The following is a 14,106-nucleotide window of genomic DNA, read 5'->3' on the forward strand; positions in this document are numbered from 1 at the left end:
TTAATAGTGAGAAAAATGCTGGTGGTGCCAGCAGAGAGCAACTGCTTTGCCTCTCTGTACCTCAGGGGAAAGAAGCGGACAGTATGAGCCTATAGACTGCTTGTTTTAGATTTAGGCACTAAAGGTCAATATATGATGGGTACTTAGAACAAGATAGTGGGCTTGGTACATGGGCCTAGTGGGCTTTGTCCTAAAGGTATGTGGCTATTTTCTTGATCTTAGCCAAAACATTGGTACCACATACACCATAATCCTCACGATCAACATCCTTTGTTCATGTTTTTCTTCTCGAATTGTTATGTTATGTGTCCTTGATCTACCTGGGAACAATCCCACAGACTATTCTGAAATAGACTCCATCATTTTCCAAGACTAAAATTCTGTTAACTGTATTGTTGCAGTTTATTCTAGTCACAGAATGCATCTGTGAGTTAACATACAAAGATGAAAATTGCTTTGACAAGTACATTTGAATAATAACAAATTAATAGAGCAAAAATAAAAAATAAAACCCAGGTATTTTGATTTACTGGCAACTCTGTTGACTAAAATCATCTATTAGTATTTATTGGAAATACATTCTGTTTGCTTCTGTAAGTGAAGTCGGGGAAATGGCAGTGTGTATGTTCTAGGATTTTTCAGTTGTTTTCTTTTAAAGCCAGACATTACTATCTGCACAAACATTTTGTGCAGTACAGTTTGTTGTGTAATTCAAATTAGATTTAAACCGATGCATAATTATTGAAAATTTAATGTTTCTTAGTTTTTCAACATTTTGATGATGTTCTCTGATAACTGTGTTAAACCTCTGCAAAATTTGCTTTACGGAGATTATTCAAAGTACTTAAAAATAGAAAACCACCAAAAAGCTACCTGTAGTTTGTGACTCTTGAAAAATAAGTAAGGGATGCTGATGACCTATTAGATTTGCCTGTGCAAATTACAGTGGTACAAATTCATAGTCTTATTAGCAGAAGAGGCTAGAAGAGGCTACAAAAGTAGTTGCCAAAAACATTTACTTTCCCAGAATACATTTGGTTTGTGAGTTTGATAACTCTCAATTATTTCGATTTCTTTTGCTTCTCCTCTGGCAAAACTATTCTTCTTCTTTTTATTTATTAAAGTAAACTGTCATTAATTGTTCCCTTTTTTTTGAGGTAAGGAGGGTTTTTTATGGTTTGTGGTTGTTTGTTTATTTTGGTTTTGATTTTCTCTCTAAGGCTCCTTGATACTTAGAAAATGTCTGACTTTGTCAAATATGTGTTAAAAAAAGCAGGCAAGAGAAGCAGTTGAAATTTTCTCCTAGCAAATTATTAAGTTAAACAGGCTTGTGTTCTTTCTTAATGATACTTGTCTCAGTAAATCGTCTGTATACTTGACTGCAGTTGATCTACCACTCTTTTTGATTTTTTTTTAATGGATACTTGCATTAATATTAGTGTGCTGGATATGGTATAGCAGTGTACCCATAATTCTAATTTTAAAGTGTTCTAAACATAACTGTACAGCATTTTTCTCTTGATTTGACTTTTAGATGTGTGCCTTATTCAGAAGAGCAGTTCTGAGATTCTCCCCCACTAAAACATCTTTGGTATTTTGTTTATTTATTTTCTATTTGATATTTATATTATCAGAGGAGCAAGCTGATAAAACTCAGCTAATCTGACCTGGATAATTATGGATTATATAATTCTAACATACTGCATTACTACAGAAATCCTACTACAACAAATATAATTCAAACAATGCCTTGATGTTGTGCTCTTTTTAAACTAGACTCATTTCCATCCATCAGGGTTTGTGAGATCTTTTTTACCATGAAGTTTCAGCCAAAGAATTTCAACACCTCCTCATGATAAACAAAATCAGACACTATTCAGGATTTAGTACATGGGGACAAGTTTTCTGAGCAGCACAACAAATTTATTTTTTTCCCATTCTTGCACCAAAGCACCAAAGCTTATAATTTCAATACTAAGAATCAATGAGTCTAGAACAAGGTCTCAAGACACATGTAAATCAGTTCAAATACACAGAAACTTTTTTTTTTTTTTTTAGGTCCTATTCCTTTAAAAGGGATTTGTTTGGAACTGCTTGCTGAAGTGACTTAATGATACTACTGCCATTACTTCAGCATTACCATTATCATTAGATAGGCATTGACAGCTGCTATTTTTCAGGGCTTATCAAATGAGAAAACATTTCTTGTGGGACTTGGAGAGTACTGGAATTGTAAGACTGGACTAAATGGATCTTGACAGACATATACCTTGTGTCTGTTACAATCTATGTTTGCACATTCTAACATTTACCCTAAGCAAGTTTTCAGATGACAGGAAGCTAAGCAATGCAGTTCACACAACAGAAGTATGGGATGCCATCCAGGGGGTCCTGGACAAACCTGAGCCACAAGTCCAAGTGCAAAGTGCTGCACCTGGGTCAGGGCAATCCCAGTCATGAGTGCACACTGGGGGAGGAAGTAATTGAGAGCAGCCCTGCAGAGAAGGACTTTGGTGATATCATGGATGGAAAGCTGGACAGAGCCAGCAGGTTGTGCTCACAGCGCAGAAAGCCAACTGCATCCTGGGCTGCATCACAAGAGGGATGGCCAGCAGGTCCAAGAAGATGATTCTGCCCCTCTACTCTGCCCTTGTGAGACCCCACCTAGAGTGTTATGTCTAGGTCTGGGATCCTCAACACAGGAAAAACATGGATTTGTTAGAGCAGGTCCAGAGGAGGGCTATGAAGATGATCACAGGGCTGGAGCATCTCTCCTGTAATGACAGTCTGAGAGTTCGGGTTGTTCAGCCTAGAGAAGAGAAAGCTTCAGGAAGACCTTATAGCAGCCTTCCAATACCTTAAGGAGGCTTATAAAAAGGGGGAAAGCCTTTTTGTACAGGCAGATAGTGACAGGACAAGAGTCAATGGTTTTAAACTGAAAGAGGACAGGTTTAGATTATATATTAGGAAGAAATTTCTTACTGTGAGGATGGTGAAGCACTGGAACAGGTTACCCAGAGAGGTTGTGGATGCCCCATCCTTGGAAGTGTTCAAGAATAGAGTGGATGGAGTTCTGAGGAAGTGGAGTCCTGGTTTCCTGGGTGGTATCCCTGCCCATGGCAGGAGGGTTGAATGATCTTTAAGGCCCCTTCCAACCCTAATCATTTTATGAATCTGTGTGCTTGTTTTCTTTGGAAAACCCACCAATGATGAAAATTCACACCCTCTTTAAACAATGTATCAGGACTGCCTTTGTGTCAGCTTTGACATGTGAAACTGCAGAATGACTGTTTAGATAACTATATAATTTTGTAAAATAAAGCATCAATAGTACCTTATAAACCTGTGTGTAATTTTTTTTCCAACAAAGGTGGTTTCTGTTTGACAGTTGCAAACTTTATCCATTCATTGTACAAAATCTTACTGCTGATGCCAGTGATCTTATTTAGAATTGTCTTCATAGAAATTAAAGGAAGGTAGACAATACTTCAGTAATTTTTACTGTCTCTTCATGGTTTATGTCCCAAGATAATGTTCTGAGGCATGTAACAGGAGTGCATTGGTAAGTGCAAAGTCTCCATTGCCTATAGAGTCTTTGTTCTTTCACAGTGAATATTATCTTCCAAGCATTTAAAATAATTTTTCTATAATTTCTCTTCATGCTTGGAAAATATGATCTAAAATTAAAAAAAAATCAAAATTATTAACTTACAGAAAATTACTGTGGAGTGGGAGAAGGCATGATAAAATGCTCTCCCAGTGTAATAGTGGTGTGAATTGCATGCTTGTTTGAAATAGGGAATAAACAGGCTTTATAGTGTATTCAGTGAATTTGAATTTTTAATGTTCTGAGTTGAACATAGATATGTCACAGTTTAGGAAGTACTCAGTGGGCCATGCTCAAGGTTAGTTAGTTGGGTTCATACTCTTAATAAGCAAAGTTTGCTGTACTGTATTATGGGTTAATACTGTGTAACTTACAGGTTTTTTCCTTCACTGCTTTGTTAAGACCACTTATACAAAATTCATTAGAGATTACTGAATTTAGCTGTGGGCTTAATGGGCAAAACTGTGTGAAGTAAATTCAGGGACAAAAACTAAAAGTTTTAAACACTAGTGGGTTGTTCCCAGACAGTAAATAAGCACTGCCTTACCTGCTCTCTCTCTCACACACATATATCAGCACAATGAGGGAGAAAATCAGAAGAGCAAAAGCAAGAAAAAAATGCATGGGTTGAGATAAAGGCAGTTTAATAAGTGTGATGCAGGGGCAATCACTAGCCACCTCTCATAAGCAGAGTGATGCGCAACCAGTCTTTTTACAGTGCCTAGTTTGGAAAGACTACTTCTCAGAGATCTTGCTGAGCATGATGTTGTGGGATATCCCTTTGGTCAGGCAGGGTCAGCTGTCCTGACTGTGTACCCTTCCAACCCATTGCCTTCCCCCACGCTGCTTGCTGGAAGGGCAGGGTGAAAAACAGGTAGCCCTGATACTGTGTAGACACCACTCAGTAACATCTAAAATGTTGGTATGTTATCAGCACTCTGTTTTAGTCACAAACACGAAACATAGAACCATATGGGCAAAATAGAAACCTACAGCAGTATTCTCCTCCCCAGAAGAAAATATAAGAAATTACCAGTAAATCACCAAGATATTTTTAAGCTTGTATAATAACAAGCTCATTCTTCAAAGTACTGAAAGCTGAACATGTTACTTCATTCATATTGTCTCAGCAAGTAAAAAGGATATTTAAATTAATTTCTCAGATAACTTTAAAATTGTCAATAAACTTACTAGGTAGCATTCCCTTAGTGACACACTGCTGTGTGAGTGCTGTCCATTATTCGGGGTAAAAATGGTTTTGAAGCTAAAATTAATGAAGGCTCATTTAAAAGGGGTATGGTAATGTGCAGAATTACATCCTGTTGTGATTACATTCACGTGAGAATCAGTCTTTTTAGTGCTGTCCTTTGGTTTTAAACCATACTGGTTAAGATTTATCTGACATAACTTTAGATGTGCCTGTCTGAATTAGCTGTCCTTTTATAGTCAGTGAAAAGTACTACATACCCAGAGAAATATTCATTTCATCCTGATGTTATATCAACAACCAGTGTAAAGCACCTTTTACTTTCCAATGATGGTAAAGGGAATGTTGAAAAATAGCCCAGTTCTTTAGTATCTAAAGAACTCTATTCACCAATTAAGCATTCCAAAATGAAAAATAGCTGCCTAAGATTTACTTTTTTTTTACCTCTGATTTTCTCTGTAGGTATACTGATACATTTAGGGTAACAAGTGTCATATCTTTCACTGAACAGTTAAATATATTCCATTTAGCATTCTAAATGCTTTTACCTAAGGAAATCCTTTATGCAGCTGAAGGTGAATCTTCCTAAAACTCTGAATTAATTGTTTAGAAGTTTAGTGTTTTAGTTAATGACCAGAAAATAGTAACTTGGGTTTTTTTTCCCGCCTTGGTCTACTACTGCTTTTCTCAGACTACTGTGTTTTAATGCTTAAACTGGAGCCCCGTCTTTACAAAAGAATCAGTAGCAGTAGCAATCTGATTCCATATATTTTGAACTGATTATGAAGTCAATTCAATGTTGTTTTGTAGAAAATATGTCCCAGTTTTGACAGGAGTGTTATATGATGACTTTGTTATCAAGGGTAAAAAGTTTACTAATTTTCTCTTCAAAATAACAAATTTATTTGGAATTTTAAGAGATTTTCACTTCTCATCCAGAATTTATTTTCAGCTCCTTTCCTCTGACACATGTGCCAAATGCCAAGTCAGTTGTTCTACAATGCCTAGGAAGGCAGATGAACATCAAGGAGTGGAAGAGAATTAATAATTTTGTTTCCAGACTGCTTACCTCCTGTATCTAACTAGTTTATTCTAATTGGATATGTGTATATTTGAACCTAAAGTGCTTCAGTCAAGAATAGATGAGGCTTGTTGTCATATTAACTGCCCTCATTTATTTTTCCTTCAGAAAAGGCAGAGCAAATGTGACAGTAGATAACTAGGCGAGAGAGGGTAGGAGTGTCTTGGTGCAGATTGGGCCTGGATGTCATTAGGATTGTAGTAATTATACTGTTGTGATAATTCATTTTTTTTTCAGTAGCACTATTCTGGAATTCATATTCTTGATTTCTGTTTCAATAAATGTCGATAGGATTCAAACTTTAAGGAAGCTAGAAAGAAGTGCTTCTTTGACAGCAATGAACTGCAAATTCAGAGATTTAAATGCTTGAACACTTTGGTTTATATGGTTCTAATATATTTCTTTAATCAACACAAATATATAAAATACAGGTTTTTTAATGTAGATGGTAAAAACAGGGTTACAATAAAGAGCTTTAGTTTTGTGGTAGATAAGTACAGTCACACTTTATGATCAATGAATGTGAAACTGAAAAGCATCTTTGCCTGCCCAGAACTGTGTAGGGATTAAATACAAGAAAAGATATAGCAGATGGATAAAGATAATACCTTCTTCTTCTTGTATGCATCATTGAAATTGAGGACATTTGAAGAAACAAAATAAGCTGAGAAAAATGTAGTCTTAATGATTAAAAGTAAGTTTTGATAGTACTGGTTAGTAGTTCTTAAGACTGCAAATCAGAGAAGTAGAGAGAAATATATGAAAAATATTAAACAAAAATATCCAGTTTAGGTATCATGAAATTTATTCCAAAGTATGAGTGCAAAGCATGTAAAGATAGACTATTAAAATTTTTTGATACTTCATCTCTTTAACTTGAAAGTAATTACAAACAAAAATGTTTTATTTGCTCTCTCTGTAGTTCAGATTTTCACATTTTATTGTTGGTACTCTATTTGGTTTACTTTGTCATTCTTTCATTAGCAGAATGCACTAATGGATTTCATTTAACCAAAAACTAACAAATGCCTCTAAATTTTCTTTTTGTATTTCATGCACGTTCCAAGATCCTTATGCTTGACAGTTGCTTAGGGTTTTTAATCATGGATGAAATTGTGTTGAAAAATCTTCATATCTTCAGGACGGTTTTGGTTTGGTTTGGTTTTTTTATAAAATCATCCTAGAATAAGTTTGGACCTCTGCTTTATTTGAATTTTTCACCATTCAGTGGTATCCCGATGTTCCATTTGTTTATTTCTTCTAAGGTTGACTGCCACGTTTCTTTTCTATGTTTCTTTTGCTGTGTTCAGTTGATGAATTTTAAATTGAGATGACATCTCTTATTTGAGAAAAGGAGGCTGAAGGGCAACCTCATTGCTGTCTACAGCTTCCTGAGGAGGGGAAGTAGAGAGGGAGGCTTTGAGCTCTTCTTGCTGGTATCCAGTGCCAGGATGCATGGAAATGGTTCAAAGCTGAGTCAGCGGAGGTTTAAACTGGATATTAGGAAGCATTTCTTTACCAAGATGGTGGTTCAAACACTGGAACAGGCTTTCTGAAGAGGTGTTTGTTGCCCCAAACCTGACAGTGTTTAAGAGGCATTTTGATAATGATGGTATCCACCTGCTTTAACTTTCAGACAGTCTTGGAGTGGTCAGGCATTTGAACTAGGTGGTTTTTCTTGGTCCCTTCCAACTGAAATATTCTATTTTCTGTTAACTTCAGTCCATTCTTCAGAATCTGATTTGAAGAATCTGATACTAAATAATTCCAATTTTCTCAAGTTAACGATTTAATTCTAGATGCAGCACATGTTTTATTCCATTTCAAGAACCAATATGAATATACTGAGATATGTAGACAACTTTTCTGTTTTGGGGGAAGATCTCTGTTCTAGATCAAAAGGGCATAAAAGGTCTACCTAAGTTCTGCATAGACGTGGCAGCTTAGGAAGAAACACTTCTATTGCACAGCATAATGAATAGCAGAAACTTACTGAAGAGTAGCCACTGCGTTCAGAAAAATGGAGATTCCAAGTAGAGCAGCTGCATTTGAGAGTGGTGGTGTAGGTTAAGGTAGGTTCTTGGAGCAATTTGCAAGTGTCAACCTGTCATTGGAAAAATCCTCAGGATAAGGAATATAGTCTAATTTGCCTATTACTGCCAGTTCAGTACGACTTGTTATTTTTGTTGACCAAGTCTTCTGACTTGGAACCTTGACCTGAACGTTAGTTTGCTGGTTCATTTCTTACAGCCATACTGTGAAAGATGCAGAATAGTTAAAATGTGATACATGAGCTTGATAAAGTACAAGCAATATTTCAGGATACTTAATCACAGTGAAAGCATGGTCTTTACTGAATATTAAATATTCCGTTGACTGAGTGTTTGACATAAGAAAAAAAGATTGTATTTGAGATCTATGATATGGAAAGAGCACTGATTTATGTTACCGTATACTGGCTCTTGTAAGGATTTCTGTCTATGTGTTCATGTTGTCCTACAGCAGAAATTTGTCTTATTACAGAAGTCTCCCACACGCTATATTAAAAATAAGTTATTTCATGACAGTGGGATTTACCTTTTTGGTATGTGATGTTGCTTTCACAGTTGTACCCAACTTATAAAGTTGTAAATTCAGTATGAATTTTTAGTTGCTTACTGACAGTTTTTAATATGGCATAATTATTTGAAATAGTACCCACAGGGACTTCAAAATCTCTTTTCTGGCTGATAATATCAGATTTTTTGAGCCTCTCATTCTGTACGTACACGAGTAAAACTATAATAATATGGTGTTACTTTGCATTTACTAATTTTGAATTTTTATGCACGGTTACCCGGCCAGTTGATATCAGAAAAATCTTTGCAACTCTCAGTAGCTGGTGGGCTTTAATTGCATTTAGTAATTTCTGGCTCTTCAGCAAACTTCTTGCTTCCATTAGTATCAGCACATGTTACCAACTCATTATCACTATGGTTCTCCTCTGATCACCTCCCTGTGACTGGTTATTCCTCTTTACCTACTGTCTTCCTTGGGGAATGCAGGTGCAGAAATGTTCTTAGAGGATACATTTTTGTAGTGAATCTTTTACTTCTTTTTTTGGCTGAATTGCATTTGATTGTGCACATTTTAAAGTAGAGTTTGTTGCTTTGTATTACTTCTTGAACACAATTTAACTATGTTCATTTTTTTCTGTATACTCACTCCATTTGTGTTTAGATTTTCCTAGTCATCTTAAACTTCTTTTATCATGACTGTTAATATTAGTAATTCATGATGATTTTTAGAATGACTACTTTAAAGAAGTTACTCTCCCCCTGCCTTCCTAGGTTTTTGCCATCGTTGTTAATTAGTTCATTAGTCTGTTTCCTTTATTAAGGAAGTTGATTTTAATGATAATTATGATCATTGTTAGTGACTTGATATATGCTTAAACTGCAGTTACAGGCACATAGGTACATCTTAATGTTTTCTTCAGTGAAATAAGCAGTCACTCTGATGGACTATAAATCTTTTTCTGCCAATGGATAAATATCATACTGAGTAGTTTGTAGCCCAGTAGAAGATTCTCCATAAAGCAAATTTTATTAGCATTCAGTGTATTTTGATACAGATTTGCTGCGATATTTTATAAAGAGAGACAGCTTGTTTTTAACAGTACTGAAATATCCCATCATTTCATATCAATAGAGAAATTCTATTTCAGTATTTTAAATGTTACATATTAGTGTATTGATTTACATTAGCAAGCAAATACAGTTTGAATTTAGAGTCTTTAATGAATTGTTTACATTGTGTTACTCATTCTGTGTTAGTTTATTACTTTAAATTAGCAAGACTTTTACAATGAATAGTGTTTGAGGAAAGAGGATCAGTTGTATTGCACCTCTTAATTCCAACGGAAGCATTACTGGATTTTTCCTTGTTTTTAAGTCCATGTTATCAAAAACAAATGGTGAGATTTGTCTTACCTAAATTAGGTATCTGAAAGTGGTATATCTAAATATTAACATAGAATTGTTGGGGCTGGAACAGAAGTCTGGAGGTTTTCTTATCCAACTCTCCTGTAAAAGCAGAGCTAACTAGAACCGGTTGTCCAGGTCTGTGACCAGATGGCTTTTGAATGTACACAGTATTGAAGACTCCACAAATACAATTTTTCAGCCTAGATTTCCACCATGGAAAGAAATGGAAAAAAGTATACACTTCCAGAAGGTGCTTAATTTCATTTTAGGATAAGCATCTAAGAGAGTTCAATTAAATGTCTCCTAAAGGGCCCTGTTTTATCTCTATGTGTTTTTAACATAATATCAGAGAGCCTTATCCAGGTGAAGAGATATCTGAAAATCAACAACCCAGATTGCTGGTGAAGTGTGCAGCAGTTACTGTGTTTTCAGAAATAGAAACTCCACCTGGGTTTCTTGAAAAGAGAGTAAAAACTCTGTAAATTATTTTCACGATTCTAAAGAATGACCATAGAAATACTGTGCTTCTAATACTGAAATTTTTTTGGCCTTCCCTTGGTACACATTATGTGTTTACCAAATATGCAAATATATGATATGCAGCCACAAGATTTGAATTAAAGTACTAATTATAATTAGGTTAATAGTTCTATTTGAATGTAATTAAATGTCTCTGGAGAACTAAGGAGGTAGTCAGTTTATATATTTAGCATATTAGAAGGTTTTATGTTGGAAAATTATAGACTGCTTATTAGAAATTAATTGATAGAGAAAAAGTAATTGGAAAGTGAATGAAAAGTATGAATTAGGGTAGGACCCAAAGCTAGTCCTTGCTTACCTGTATTAATTCTATCTGAAGACTGGGTCTGAAAGAAGTCTCTGAATATTTGGATAGGTTTAGCAATCAAAACAAAGTTTGCATAGTATTTCAACTAGTTTCTTTTTTGGAGTTTAATTTGAAGGCAATATCAGCTGCTTTTAAATAGGCTATAGAATTGCCTTCTCTCAAAGGTGACTGTTGAAATTATGCACTTAAAAGAGATTAATATTTTGAATAGCTTTAATATCTTTAATTTAAAACATGGCAATTGTAATTGTATTACTTCATGAAACAAACTTATTTTGCTATTTTTATAATATATTTGCAGTTACTGAAATGACTTAGTGACAGGCTGAGAGAGTTGAGTTTGTTCAGCCTGGAGAAGAGAAGGCTTCAGGGAGACCTTATATCACATTCTAAAACCTAAATGGGACCTGCAAGACAGCTGGAGAAAGACTTTTTACAAGAGTGTGTAGCGATAGGATGAGGGGGAAAGGTCTTAAGCTGAAAGAAGGATGGGTTTAGATTAGATATTAGGGAGAAATTCTTTACTATAAGGGTGATGAACTGCAACAGGTTGCCCAGACAGGTTGTGGACTCCCTATCCCTGGAGGTATTCAAGACAAGGCTGGATGGGACTGTGAGTAACTTGGTCTAGTAGAAGATTCCCTGCCCAAGGCAGCACATTTGGAACTTCATGATCTTCTAAGGTCCCTTCCAACCCAAACCATTCCGTGATTCTATAAAATGGAACGTTTATGTGTGAAAGTCTGACTTTGTTTCCTTAAAAATTGAAAGAGGTTTTTGTCATTTTTTAAACTGATCTTCATACTCAGTTCAGTAGGGTCTTTTGAGTTCAGCTTTTTAAAGCTAAATAAGTGACTGATCAAAATTATTGAATTCCATTCCTGAAGATACACTTGACTACATCTCCTTTTGCTGTTTTTTTTCCCTTACTCCAAATACAGGCCTGGTAGTTGTGATTTCTAATTAGAGCTCAGGACTCTGGAGAGTCCTTTGCAAGTATCTGGATCAGCAGGAGTCAGTCTGAGTGCCTGTGCCTTTCCTAGTGCAGTCTCTCCCTTTCACCAGTAGTAGGTTTCCTTGACCATACAGTGAACTTATCTGTGTTATAATTACTCAAGTTTTCTGTGTCTTGGTCCAGAGCAGATCACTGATTCTTTTCTGGGCATGACTACATGACTGTTTGGGTTGGACAATGGAAAAGGCAGTAAGGTCTTGCAAACACATAATTAAGGACAAATGTTGGCTTATATCTTACCTAAGTTATTTTTAATGTCCTTTTATTTCTGACTAGGTAAATCTCAGAGAATGGTAGAAAAGCCTCAGTTGCTTTTGAGCTTTTCAGGTTCGGCACTACATCTGTCAGGGCCAAGCTACCATTTCAAGTACACTGTAGAAAAGAATATTTCAAAAATATTTTAATTTGATCTGATTAAAATGTTGCATTCCGTACTGTGACCAAATTGAAGGTAGTATTATATGATATATTTTATGTGTTTATATTTTAGGAACTTTATTTTGTATAACATGATTGTTAATTTGCTCTTAGAGAGCATAGCTGTGAGTTTCTCATATCACAATTGTCTCTCTTATCATGCAAAACATATTCAGTGTTGGTCACAATGAAGGTATGAAAGACACTAAAACATGTATTTCACAATGTAATGCTGTTCTTGTTTTCTTTTTTAGCTGGTTGGTGGCGAATTTGATCTAGAGATGAACTTTATAATCCAAGATGCAGAGAGCATTACATGCATGTCGGAGCTTTTGGAGCACTGTGATGTAACGTGCCAAGCAGAAATCTGGAGTATGTTCACAGCAATTCTACGTAAAAGTGTGCGAAATTTACAGACTAGCACAGAAGTTGGCTTAATTGAACAGGTACTGCTGAAGATGAGTACTGTGGACGACATGATTGCAGGTAAAAGATTGCCAACTGATAAAATATTATTCCATTCTGGAACTGCCAGTGTTTTGTGATTATGAAAGGGTGTGGGATGTCTTGGGTTTTACTTAAAGTGATATTTTGCTTAGTACTGCTATTGAGTCAGAATTATTACTTTATCTATTTCAGGAAAATGACAAAAATATATTCTTAGTCTAAAATATGTGTAGATACATTGTTAAAAATAACTTCCTGTTAATTCATTGAAGAAGATAATGTTATCTTGGCGACAAAAAAGCAATTTTTAACATAATTAAAAACTGTACAGTTAGACTTTCTAACTACAAGGTAATATTTTGGCTTTTTTTGTGCATAGATTATTTTTAATTATTTAGATTTTAGAATCGTTATGGTCCATTTTAAACATAAACCTCATCTGACAGCATATCAGAAATTAGTCATAGGTTTTAATCCTGGACATATAAATTATGTTAAACAATAATTTCCTAATGTATAACTGTGATCCTTCTCATATCTTTTAATTTTTTATACATGTGGCATTTAACATCCTGTAACTTTTTACAGCTTAAAAAAAATAGCTTACTTTGTTTGCTTGCTGAAAATAAGTGATGAAGTTATTGCACAGCTGAGGTTTTCAGAGTAAGTTTGAAGGAATTTATGCAGTTCCATACTACATCCTCTCAGTAACAGGGTACAGATTGTAATCCTGTATTACTTGGTTAGAGGAGCAGGGTTGGTTGTCACATTTAAATATGAGAGCTGAAGACATACATATGATTATATTTATTTTCCTTGAGGGGGAACTTAGGCAGTTTCTTTGAACTCAGTTTGAAAGTAGTTCTTAATTTTTATATAGTTTGTGGCTGATAGGATACTTAAGTTGTGAGACTCTTTTGAAAGATTGAAGAGGTTTACCTTTATTAATTCTAAGATTTTAGTTGATGATTTGATTCCTGACACATATACAGGTTTTATGGAATAGTAAACTAGCAAGGATTTCACATGAGAAAGAAGAGGAGGATAACAGCAGCATGAAAACTGGATTACTGAGGAATGATTTTGTCCTTGGCTTTTTTTTTCGTTCAGTATAAGGGTGTCTGTAATATTAAATATTAGGAAAAGCTACATTCTGTTTTTCAAAGCAAGTCCTAATCAACATCTTGTTGATTAGCAATGTATGTGTAAATGCTAAAATTAGAAGTGTTATGCTAAATACTGTACTGTAAGATTCAGACGGAAGTATAACAGACCAATAGATTCATAAATTTTGGTTTTCACCAAGTATGTTTTGTTTTTGCAGTACTTGTAAATATGTTAGAAGAGTGTAAGAGTGAAGATACTCTTTCATTCTATGTTAACTGTAGCACATTATATGATGAGAAAATATGTTTTGAAGTTTTTCATGTTTAACTCATGGAAATAATGTTTTTATATGAGTAATCACACTGATAAACTTTGTCCAATTTGAGGTCCCCTAAGTAGTACTTCTGTACGTG

General features: G+C 35.0%; 1 protein-coding gene across 5 annotated transcripts in view; it reads left to right on the top strand.

Annotated features, from left to right (window-relative positions):
- The window catches only part of NBEA (neurobeachin), a 478,282-nt gene that overhangs the window by 74,328 nt on the left and 389,848 nt on the right, over nucleotides 1-14,106 (top strand). For all 5 annotated transcript variants that reach the window (XM_027899474.1, XM_027899469.1, XM_027899470.1 and 2 more), the window contains exon 2: nucleotides 12,394-12,625. In XM_027899474.1, the coding sequence (XP_027755275.1) occupies nucleotides 12,394-12,625 (232 nt within the window). The remainder of the gene's footprint in view (nucleotides 1-12,393; nucleotides 12,626-14,106) is intronic.

The sequence above is a fragment of the Empidonax traillii genome, unplaced genomic scaffold (assembly GCF_003031625.1).
Source record: "Empidonax traillii isolate 1590-97213 ecotype Southwest subspecies unplaced genomic scaffold, ASM303162v1 scaffold670:size792703, whole genome shotgun sequence".
Classification (NCBI taxonomy): Eukaryota; Metazoa; Chordata; class Aves; order Passeriformes; family Tyrannidae; genus Empidonax; species Empidonax traillii.